This window comes from Marmota marmota, unplaced genomic scaffold (genome assembly GCF_001458135.2).
Source record: "Marmota marmota marmota unplaced genomic scaffold, marMar, whole genome shotgun sequence".
NCBI classification, from domain to species: domain Eukaryota; kingdom Metazoa; phylum Chordata; class Mammalia; order Rodentia; family Sciuridae; genus Marmota; species Marmota marmota.
Genome location: NW_025999949.1, coordinates 35321265 through 35333645, shown reverse-complemented (window position 1 = coordinate 35333645; position 12381 = coordinate 35321265). Strand labels below are relative to the sequence as shown.

Below are 12381 nucleotides of genomic sequence, written 5' to 3'. Positions count from 1 at the left end.
AAATGAAATGTAGAATGGAAACAAAAAGTTATAATACAGGGAGATAATATAGGTGTGGTTAGAAGTCTTGAAGATGATAAGTTAATGAGAAAGGACTGGACTTAGGTTTGCATGAGGTTGTGTTCACAAACCAGCAAACACAACTGTTTAGTTCCAGCTAGTGTACCATGAAGTTGCAGCCCTCACAGCTTGTTGATTGACTTTGATTAAGCTATTGGTGCTGGAGACTATGATGATGCAGTTTCTTTAGTTTTGGAGGAAATGTGGCCAAAGCATGAAAATGATAAAATTTGCATCCTGGCAGTAAGAGTGATAAGTGTGCAGTGGGCTGTACCTTTTATTGTACTGTGCAAGTAGCTGCAGGATTTTAGTTGAACGTAAATGGAGTTATGGGAAAGGATAGCCAATGTGGAACATTGACTTTGCTTTTAGAGCCTCTAGATAAGCAGCCAGAGGAACTTTAAGGTGAGTGTCTAGACATAGCTGAAGAAAGCCATGTGATAGAAAGGGTGGAAGCATCCCTGCGGGGGACACAGCAGAGCAGGTTGTGTTAGAGGACCTCTTGGAGACTCCTCATGGAAGGACACTAGCCGGTGATGGAAGTATTAGAGGCTGATCCACACTTAGAAAGGAGCCCAGTAGTTGGCCAAAGCATGGAAAAGATGGGCAGTCCATGTCTCAGCTCACAGGCGAGGTGGGGCGAGGGTGGTGCTGTTCACATACTTGTGCTAAGTCCTTGTGAGGACCCACACTGCTGTGCAGAGTGAGCACTACTTGTCTTCAGTCACATACCTTCAGTATCAGTTGTTGTTGCTGTGTAACAAGTCCTCCCAATACTGAGGGCTTAAAATGACAGGAACTACTTATTTTTCAAATCTGTAGTTTGGCCATGGCTCAGGCTTGAGAGGGACAGCTGGACTCTCTCAACATGATGTTAGCTCCGGACCCACCAGGAGCCAGAGATCCTTGGTCAAGATGGTGATTGTTTTCCATGGCCGGAAGTTGATACTGACCTCAGCTGGAAGCCCAACCCAGGCTTGGCTTGGGGGCCTCAGTTCTTCTTAGGCTGTTTGAACTTCCTTAGAGCATGGTGGCTGGGTTCCAAGAAAACCAAGATCACCTGCTTGTGTTTTTTATTTTGGTATCACCCTTCAGGAGCAGTCCCTTATCTGTAGTCAGAAGCCAGACTCAGTAAAAGGAATGCAGGGCCTCACCTCTTGGTAGGGAGAGTATCAGAGTCACAATGGAAGAAGGGCATTTGGAAAATAGGAACTGACACACATTGATATTATGATAGCAAGCTTTTAACTAATTTAACATTAGCTTTTGGCAGAGAAGTAAAATCAATACAAGGAATTTAGGGCATTCAGATTAAACTTTTTATGAGAAAATTAAACCCATGCCTTGGTTTATTAGGGAGGACAATTTTTATATCAGTCTGGTTAAGTATTCACTTTGGGATTATTACCCAGAATTTTAAGAACTCTTCAATTTGTTTGTGCTATACATTTAATTAGATAAGTTATGTTTTATTTTGCTCAGCTATGTCCACTTATTTGCATACCTTTTCTCTTCCTCTTGTGTTCTGGCCCTGGCTGCTTTTCTTCCCACACACTTCCTTCCCTTCACTTTCACCAGGCAGCTTGGGTTCTGCTGAAGGGCTTAGTGGCTGGGCATAGCAGTGCAGGGAGGAGGGGCCTGTGGAGCAGGTGCTGGCTGGGGTCCTGGTGCTCTTTTCCCTTCCGTCCTGCCGTCCTCATGTTCAGAGCCAGTCGTGGACTGAGCCTTGAAGTCCCTTCCTCTTGGCTTGACTCTGAGCCAGCCTCCCTCTTTCAAGCACCCTGTGGTGCTTCCTTTTAACTAAAGGGTTGTCCTAGAGGTGTGGACAGCTGATGACCATCTGCATGGCCACTCCAGGGTTCAGGCACTTGGGTGTAACCAGGCAGCCTGATTGAAGTCAGAGCTGGTGGTGCCCCAGCCTCTGGGACAAGATAAGGTTGAGAACTGACCGTAAGCGTCTTGAAACCTTTTTCCAGTTTCACAGCAGTTTTATGTTTATTGACTCTAATGCTAGAAGTTTTGTGCTTGGTTTTTATGGTTTTTTTTTTTTTTGTAACCTTCATCTTTCTAGAAATTCCTTTTCATTATATTTTACAAACGTATTGATGTGTGGCATGTTTGAACTGAAGACAAAACTGGTCCTTTATCACAAACTAATAGTGTTACCAGTATAAACCATGTAAAACACAGTTTTGGGTTTTAAAATCTTTCTACCTTGATAGTTTTTGAGAACAATACTCTGCAGTATGCAAAAATACTAGATACCTCTGATGGAGAAATCTTGAGAAGCTGTAAGAGAATGGCAGCAGATGCTGGAGGGCTACAGTGACAGCAGAGCCCAGTGGGACCACCTCTCCCTGTGGGGGTGAGAGCCCTTGTTCTTTACAACTTTCACAGTTGGAGATCAGCAGCCCCAGTCATGCAGTTCCAGCTGTGGGTCAGAACAAAGGCAGCACCACACAAATAAGATGACCAGGCAATCTAGAGAAGGCAGCTCAGGACTTGTTTCATGGCTGGCCATTCCTGGAACACCCTTCCAGGCACCCCAGGTCAGGGTCTCGGCCCTCTAGACCAGCAAAAGGACACATGAAGAGACTTGAGTGCCACCTGGGAGTGTTGGGGGTCGAGTTGTTAACAGAATCAGGCCCAGAACTACCTGGAGGGAGGTGAGAAAGGCATGGTGGCAGAAATGTCCATTTGAGAATGCATGGTCCAAATAGCATTTTTACAAACAAATAAAAGCATTCGACTGGAAAACAGTCACATTCTGTCATGGAAAACTGCTTCACTCACACTGTAACAGGCTTATCTTTTTAAAAAGGTTTTGATGGCTGTAATCTCACTGGCTCAGGAGGCTGAGGCAGGAGGATCTCAAGTTCAAAGCCAGCCTCAGCAATTTAGTGAGACCCTGCCTCAAAGTAAGAATTTAGAAAGAGGAGGGAGGTGCTGGGGATGAGGCTCAATGGTAAGCACTTCTTCTTGGTCCCCAAATGAGACAGTAAGGACATCAAAGTAAAGCATACTATCAAGTGCTTCCTAAAGCAAATAGATAAATAAAAGCATTGCATTTTAAGAGTGTTCAAAAAGCTGGGTGCAGTGCACACACCTGTAAAATTCCAGGTACTTGTGCGGCTGAGTGTTTTGGTCAGCTTTTTCTCTGCTGTGACTAAGAGATCTGACCAGAACTATTTTAGGGGAGGAAAAGTTTATTTAGGGGCTCACGATTTCAGAGGTCTGATATATATCAGGCTCCATTCCTTGGGGCTCAAAGTGAGGCAGGACATCATGGTGGAAGAGAGTGGCAGATAGAAATGGCTTACATGATGATCAGCAGGCAGAGAGAGAGAATCTACTCTCTGGATACAAAATATATATATCCCATAGCCATGCCCCCAATGAACCACTTCTTCCAGCTATACCCCACCTGCCTTCAGTTACCATTCAGTTAATCCCACCAGGGATTAATTTACTAATTAGGTTAAGGCTATAACCCAATTATTCCTCTTCCAAACCTTCTTGCATTGTCTCACACATGAGCTTTTGGGGGGATACCACAACTAAACCATAACACTGACGTAGGAGAGTTCACAAGTTTGAAGTTGGTCTGGACAGCTTAGTGAGACCCTGTCTCAAAAAGGGCTCGGAATGTAGCTCAGTGTTAGAGCACCCCTGGATTCAATACCCAGGGCCACCCAAAAAAAGGAAAAAAAATGTTAAGAGAAATCAGACACATGTCTGTCCACCCAGCTACTCTGTATGCTGAGACAGGAATGTGCTTGAGCCCAGGAGCTTCAGACCAGCCTGGGCAGCACAGCGAGATCCTAACCCACTCCAGAAAATGTGATCGGAGGATCTGATATACTAGCAACAGGAGAGCAGTACAAATAATATTGAGCAAGTCAGGGGGGCAGTGAGACTGAAAATAAGACATGTCCGAATACGCCCCTACGGCCTGAAGCTCAGTGCCGAATTCTTGCCCCAAAGAGGAAACCAGAGTGATCACAAGTGGGCTTTTAGTTGATGGTCTAGCAACATTGCCTTGTATTCATTCCAGAAGTTTATTTGTAGATTATTTCAGATTTTCTTTATAGGTAATTATGTGGTCTGTGAATAATGATAGTTTTATTTCTTCCTTTTCACCCTGTGTTCTTTTTTTCTACCTGCAGCAATTGGTAGTAACTTCTGGGGCAAGGTTACTTAGAAGTGGTTATAGTGAGCATCCTTGTCTTATTTTTAGTCTAGGAAAGGGACGTTTCCCCCCGGCTTTTAATGAGTTTCTTGGAGCTACTCATCAGGAGATTAAGGAAGCTCATTCCTAGTTTACTAAGAGCCCTTTATCATGAGTGGTTGGTAAATTGTATGACATGCTTTTCCTGTCTGTGCTAGATAATTGTGGCTGTTCTCCTTTCTGAAAGTGGTGAATTACAAATTGCTTTTGAATGCATAATCACCTTTGCGTTCCTAGAATAAACTCATTTTTTTCGTGATGTATTCTTTAAATATTGTTGGATTAAATTTGCTAACAATTTGTTAAAATGTTTCATTTTAGGAGATACCAGCTTGTATCCTTTTTTGTATTGTCCTTGACAGGTTTTGATACCACTGCTTTGCTTGTCTCAATAAGCTAATTTGGAAATATTCCATATTTGTTGAATTTTTCTGTGAGATCAATATATTTTTTCCATTTATTTATTGGAAGAATGCAAATATTCTTATCGAAATAATTTTAATTATAGATTGTTTATTTTTAATAGTATTCTAAATTTTATGTTTATTGTCTCAGTTTTCCTGAGTTGTGTTTTGAAAGGATTGTCTTCCATCTAAAATTTTCAAGTTCATTGGCATGAAGTTATTTATATTCTCTTATTAAGAATATTAAAATAGGGCTGGGGCTGTGGCTCAGTGGTAGGGCGCCCGCCGTGCACGTGTGAGGCCCTGGGTTTGATCATTAGCACCAAATAAAAATAAATAAAGATATTGTTTCCATCTACAACAAAAAAAAGTTAAAAAAAGAATATTAAAATATATTAATAGTCTCATCTCTTATCTAATTGTCTTTTTCAAAATTAGAGCATTTTAGTTGTACACTATAGTTGGGTTCATTTTGACAAAATCATGAATGTGTCAAATTTGATTTCCTTTCCTGTTTGTCCCTTTCGTTCCTCTCTCCCTTACTGTTTTCCTTCCTCTACTCATCTATTTGCTCATTTTTGATTGGTACTTTCTACATATACATAAAGGGATAATTCCCTGAAGTATATTTGTATATGCACATAACATGATTTTGTTAAATTCATTCTGCATTTCCTCCCATTTCCCATCCTTCTTCCTTCCTCTCTGTCTCTGCTCCTGCTCTGCTGATATTTCCTTTATCTTTGTGATATTAATCCCCGCCCCCAGCCTTCTTTCCCTTATTTTGTTCCAGCTTCCACATAGGAGAGAAAACATTTGACCACCCTTTATTTTCTGGGCCAGTCTTACTTCACTTAGCATGATGCTGTCCATTTACTTCCATTTACCAGTAAATGCCATGATTTTATTCTTCTTCATGGCTGACTAGAACTTCCTGATGTATACATACATTTTCCTGATTCTTCATCTGTTGACAGGCATCTGGAGTGGTTTCATGACTTGGTGACTGTGAATGGTCCTGCTGTAAACATTGAAGTTGCTGGATTGCATTGATTTTTTATTTTCAGTGTCATTAATTATTTCCCAACCATTTTATTTGTATCCTCATTTTTGCTTCATTCTTGATAGTGCTAATGTTTCTTGTCTTTTTCAATCCTTGATATGCCTTACTATTTCTTTTATTTTTAGAAAAGAGATAACTTGATTTTTTAAATTTTTAACTGTATTGTTGGATACGTGTACTTTAGCAGTTATTTTCATTGTTTTTATTTGTAGGGGTATTTCTGTCTCCTCCCTGGATCCTTCCCTGCAGATTCGTGGTACTTTGTTGTGGGAATTTGCTGTAGTTCATTTGCCTACTCTCTTGGGCCAGGCTGGAGTGAATGACCTTATACATACATATTGACAGGTTGTAAATATGTGTCTTAACTGGGGCTGCTGTAACTAAATGCTTCTAGTGGGGGCTTAGGCCGAGGCGGAGTCCTCCAGCATGCCAGCCCCTTGCTGCCCAAGGTCCTGCTGGCTTCTTTCCCACTAGCCACCTTTCCTGGACTCTTCTGGCTCTCAGACCTGAGCTGCCTGTAGGAAGAAGCAGCTGTCAGGAATTGGGTTCTGGCTCCATCTCTATCACTGTTGTTCGGGCTGCCACAGATTGTCTCTTCCTGGAGCCCCAAAACATCAGTTTTGTTTTGTTTTCTTAAAATCCATATTTTCAGTTTAATCTCAAGGTGAGTTTATGAAATAATGCAGTCACTTAGGCTATTTTGTTTTCAGTAGTTCTCTATCAGAGTCTCTTGCTTAACCTGACTTGACTAAGTGGGAGGAACTTGTTTTGATTCTAGTGCATTTATTTATTTTATTTTTATTTTTTTTAAGAGAGAGAGAATTTTAATATTTTATTTTTTAGTTTTCGGCGGACACAACATCTTTGTTGGTATGTGGTGCTGAGGATCGAACCCTGGGCCGCACACATGCCAGGCGAGCACGCTACTGCTTGAGCCACATCCCCAGTCCCTGATTCTAGTGCTTTTAGTTGCCAGTCTTAGTATGAATAAAGTCTACTCATTGAGTTTTTACTGTAGGAAGAATGAACTTTTTTCTTAGGGGAAAGTTCTCAAAACTGGGCAGTATTTTTAATTAACAAATATGGCTTTTGCTATGAGATTTTTCCACACAATTCAAGACTGTAGAAGTAAAAGGGAAGGGACATAGATAGCACAGTGAATTTTTTACATTACTTAAACAGGAGTCCTGCTCTTCAAATGAATTCTCCAACAAGTTTGTGTTATACTGTGGTCAATCAGGCCTTGGGCCTGGGGACACAGTGATTATTGTGGCAGGTTAAGACCCTATTCACCTCAAATTTCTTCTGCATGATACATCATGGGAGAGAGTGAAGAATGGTGTTGATAATATAAATACTAATGCATCATATTGTGATTTGATTTCAAATATTGGACATTGAAAAAAACTTTTTTCTCTTAACAGAATATGATAGATACCTAGCATCCAGCAAAATAATGGCAGCTGCTTACCTTGACCCCAACTTGAACCACACGCCACACTCAAGTGCTAAGACCCACCTGGGTCCTGGCATGGAACGTTCCCCTGGTGCCATGGAGCGAGTATTGAAGGTCTTTCATTATTTTGAAAGCAATAATGAGCCAACCACCTGGGCCAGTATTATCAGGCACGGAGATGCTACTGATGTCAGGGTAAGTATATCTCCCAGGCGACATTCTAAATGCATATTTATTTTAAGTTTAAGGATATATACAAAAAACAGATGAAGAGGTTCTTACTTATCAGATACTTTCCAAGTTACAGAAATGTCAGGATGTTACCTTTTTCCTTTTAAGCTTTATTTACTTAATATGTGACTGACTATAGTTTTAGTTATAAAATTTCTTAAGAAAATATTAGCTGAATCATATTCATATAATGGTATTGACTTGTTCGTCCCCCCCCCCATTTTTTTTAGTTCTTGAAAGAGAGGTTTTTATTTCTTGTGTTTCAATTAATAAAGTTTACGCCTTTTACATGTATGTGCTGAGTGATTGATTTAAAGATTCGTTTGCTAAAAGGATTCACAGGACTCCACAGTTTGTAGGTGAAGTGTCAGTTCACAGTGATTCCTTTCAGAAACTGGAGAGAGCAGGTGCCTCTGGGCTTGGCATGTGCCTTCTTCCAGATTGAAGATCATCTCTGTGTAGCACCTCAATATGAGGAAGCCTCAGGCCTCTGGTGGTATGGCTTGTGAGCTGGTCACATCGACACTTCCACCTGCAGGATCAGCCTGCACCCATGTCACCACCCAGGTACCGCCAAAATCAGATGCAAGTCATTAATCTAGTCATGGTTACTGAGCAGTGTTGCCAGCCTGCTATGTTCTTTCCCTAAGCAACTTAGGAACCTGTGACTGCAGACCTCACTCATCTTGGTCATGGCCAGGTATCAAGCCCATGCTCTAGACTGCTCTGGACACAAGCATGGGTCACTTCAGACAGCAAGATGAACCCAGCCTGTACAATGTTAAGATTAGTCATTCAGCCAGGTGTGGTGTCACACATCAGTGATCCCAGCAGCTCAGGAGACTGAGGCAAGAGAATCACAGATTCAAGGCCAGTCTGGGCAACTTAACAAGACCCAGTCTCAAAAGGGGCTGTGGGCTGTGGCTGTGGCTCAGGCTCAGTGGTACAGTGCTTGACTCATATGTGTGAGGGACTGGGTTTGATTCTCAATACCACATATAAATGAATAAAGCATCAACAATTAAAAAAAATGGTAAATTTTATATTATGGGATGCAGCTCAGTGGTATAGCATCCTGGGTTCAATACCTAGTAAAACACACACATATATACGCAGGTCAGTCATCCAGAAACATTGTACTGATATTTTAGAATATGACAATATAGAGAAAATTACAGTCTACTCATGACAGACTCCCCTCCCTACCTAGGAGAAGGAATGCTGTTTACACCAGACTTCCCTTAAGTGACTACACGTGCAGGTAAATGTTGACTGTTATCTTCAAAGGGCTCAGGACAGTGAGTGACTTGTTCTTCAGAAGATGATACCAGATAATTATTAATCAAGAAAATCCAGAATGAAGAATATTCCTGCAGGAAAGCAGTAATGTGGAAAGTTAACATACAGCTGTCTTTGAAAATACTTAGGGTGTAATGGACGGAGCAGAAAAGTGAGCTAGAAGGAGCCACGGCAGCCATCCAGCAGGAGTCTGGATGGTGAGGCCCATATGCAGGCCGCTGCCTGACTATGGTCTGCCTTGCTCCTCTCTAGAGTTCCCCTCACCTCCCAAGGCTACGGCACAATCTGACTCAGCACCCTGCCTGTCCCTGCCGAGGGAGCTCGGGTTTGTCTAGGCCCAGCCTTGGTGCCACCCAGTTATCACGCTGCACAGGCATCCCTCCTGGAGTATGCTGTGCTGTAGCGCACTTTGCAGATACTGTTTCCTTTTCCTTTGTACAAATTGAGTTTTGTGTCCACACTGTGTTGAGTAACTCTGTGGCACCATTTCCCAGGAGAGTGGACTTACTTCATGTCTCTGTCACATCTTGTCAATTCTCACGTATTTCCAACTTTTTTGTTACTCTTAAGGCAGTTATGGTCACCTGTGATCTTACTGCCATAATCATTGGAGGCTCTACACACACAGCCATGAAAGGCATCAGACTTAATTGATAAATTATGTGTGGGTTGTCCCTGCTCCAGCCACTGGCCATCTCCTGTCTCTCCCTCTCCTCCAGCTTTCCTGTTCCCTGAGATACAGTCTTATTGAAGTTGTGCCATCTAACAACCCACAGTGGTCTCTGTTCAAGTGGAAGGAATAGCTGCAAGTCTCTCACTTAGAATCTAAAACTGATGAAGCATTATGAGGAACGCCTTTGTGCCAAATGTAGCTAAGTGGAGTGCAAAGGGAGGTTCTGGAAGGAAGTGCTGCTCCAGTGAGTGCATGAATGACAAGAAAGTGAAACACCTTATTGCTGAATGGAGGCAGTTTTAGCAGTCTAGACAGACCATCCATCCATCCAGAGCAGCCCACAAGCCAAAACTTAGCCCGAAACAAGGCCCTCTCTCTCCAATTCTGTGAAGGCTGAGATAGATGAGGAAGCTGCAGAGAAAAAGCCCAGAGGCAGCAGAGGTTTGTTCTTGAGGTGGAAGGACAGAAGCAAAAAGGGAAGAACCATCAAGTGCTGACGTGGCAGCTACAGCTCATCACCCAGGAGATCTAGTCCAGGAGTCAGTGGAGGTGGCCGCGCTGTGTGGTGTGCTTCCCATACCAAGGGAGCAGCCTTCTGTCAGATGAAGGTGCACCTGGGACTTCCATAGGAGGAGCGCAAAGTCAGTGCCAGCTTCCGAGGGAGAGGGATTCTTCCTCACCAGATCTGCAGAGTGGGATTCTGTAGTGGCAGAAGTGTGGCCACTAAGACTGGTATGCTCTAAGCCCCAGAACCTGTGGGTGTTTTCTCACATGGTCAAAAGGCCTTCACAGGTGTGGCCTGGGAACAGGGAAGTCCAACACTAGTGACTTTACATGTCTGTGGTCAGAGGGAAGTGACTATGACAAAGGGTCAGATGCCATGTTGTTGGCTTTTGAATGGAGGAAGGAACTGTGAGCCAAAGCATGCCAGTGCGCCAAGAATCTGCAGGCAGCAAAGCCAGAGCTCCAGAGAGACCCACTTTAGACTGGTGCTCTCTAGATCCTGAAGACAACGCTTTGTGCTGTGTAAGCCCTGAGAGTGTGATGACTGTTGACTTAGGCAGTGGAAGTGTGTCCTTTTAGTGGAGGGCTTTGTAGAAACAGGACTTGAAGCTCTGGACTGGTTGGATAACTCAGTGATGGGTCCTGGCAGTATCAGAGAAGAAGATGGGGATGCTTTCACTTCTTGAAGAATGTCCAGAGGAGGAGTACATAGAGGAAGGAAATGCCACGCACTGCAGGTCAGTCCTAGGGGGACATAATGGCACTATGTGGCTTCAATGTCTCTTTCTTATGATAATGAGCTCATCTTTAAAATTAAGTGTGGGGAGATAACTGGAAACATCAAACCTCCCTTTTGCATGGTTCCCTGCCTTACCTCCCCGCATCCCCAGTCAGCTGTTGCTCACCTGCAGCGTTCACTGTCAGTGCTCCTGCTAGACTCTGGCCCTCCGTGGGTGAAGATGGCACCTCACCTGGGCTTGAGTTGCTAGTGTCACATACACAGTGGGTTCATGAACTGGAGGAAGGCGTCCTATGACACACTCCTGAGAGCAGTAAAGGTTTCGTTCCACAGCACTGTCTAAAAGATGGGGGACCAGATGGAACCAGGCAAACTCAGGAGGACACTGTGCAGCCTCGTCTCATTGGGAAGCAGCAAGGAAAAGCCTGGGGTGTGTCCTGTGGTTCTGCTGTTAGCATTGTGGCAGGCAGGCTAGCAGCGGGGTCACGGCCTCTCAGAGCCGCCCTGATGCCAGCTGCTTGCCTCCCTGAGCACGTTTTGTGGCAGCTGCTCCTGAGGCAGCTTGTCCATTTCTACATGTGCCTGTGGTGTGGCAGTAGCTTTCTCAACCACACAAGCACAAACACTACCCATCAGCAGGGAAATGACTACATCTACTCCTGCTGCGAGAAATGCAGATGTGGGCTTCTTTTACTTTAAACTTTAAAAAAGAGTTCTTTTACCAAAATATCAATATAAGAAAATAATCCAGGGCTGGGGATGTGGCTCAAGCGGTAGTGTGCTTGCCTGGCGTGTGCAGGGCACTGGGTTCGATCCTCAGCACCACATAAAAATAAAATAAAGATGTTGTGTCCACCGAAAACTAAAAAATAAATATTAAAAAAAATCTCTCTCTCTAAAAAAAAAAAAAAATTTATATATTTTCCAGAAAATTGGGTATTTTAAAAACCTGGAACAGATGGAAAAGTGGAGGCTTCAGAGTAGCTGAGTATTGTTTTGTATTTCCTGTGACAAGTTTGTCATGCACAGTAGGATGAGAATTTAAATTTTTATTCAGCTAACTTTAGTAGTATGTTATAAACCATGTTCTCTCACTCCCTGGGGACATTCACATTTATAAATGTATGCATGCCAGAAGTGAGTGCTGTATATCTGAACGAGCATGTGCTATGGAAATGGCAGCCAGTGGTGTCTGAGTTTCTCCATCACTAACCTCTGCTTCTCAGGTACTTGCTGAGCTGTTCACAAGCAAATACTTGGTGCTCAAGATAACATCTATAAGCTGTTGAGTATGTGCATCTGTTATGATATGGATGTGAGGTGTCCCGCGGAAGCTCATGTGTGAGACTAACGCAAGAATGTTCGGAGGAGAAATGATTGGGTTATGAGAGTCTTGACCTAATGAGTGAATTAATTGCTGATAGGATTAACTGAGTGGTGACTGGAGGCAGGTAGGGTGTACTAGGAGGAAGTGGTAAATTGGGAGCATGGCTATGGGGTATACCTTTGTACCTGGCAAGTGGAGTCTGTCTCTTGTTTCCTGGTCACCATGGGAGCTGCTTCCTCCACTACCCTCGTCTGCCATGATGTTCAGCCTTACCTCAAGCCCTGTGGAATGGAGCCATCCTTCCAGGGACTAAGACCTCTGAAACTGTGAGCCCCCAAATAAACTTTTTCTTTTCTACAATTGTGCTAATCAGGTCTTTTAGTCGCACCAGTGGAAA

The 12381-nt window shown here is 43.3% G+C and overlaps 1 protein-coding gene across 35 annotated transcripts in view; it reads left to right on the top strand.

Moving 5' to 3' along the window:
- Positions 1-12381, top strand: part of Ptk2 (protein tyrosine kinase 2) — a 204420-nt gene that overhangs the window by 47441 nt on the left and 144598 nt on the right. For all 35 annotated transcript variants that reach the window (XM_048802205.1, XM_048802193.1, XM_048802213.1 and 32 more), the window contains one exon: positions 7180-7406. In XM_048802205.1, the coding sequence (XP_048658162.1) occupies positions 7212-7406 (195 nt within the window). In that variant the 5' untranslated portion in view covers positions 7180-7211. Of the gene's footprint in view, positions 1-7179; positions 7407-12381 lie in introns of those variants that run through there.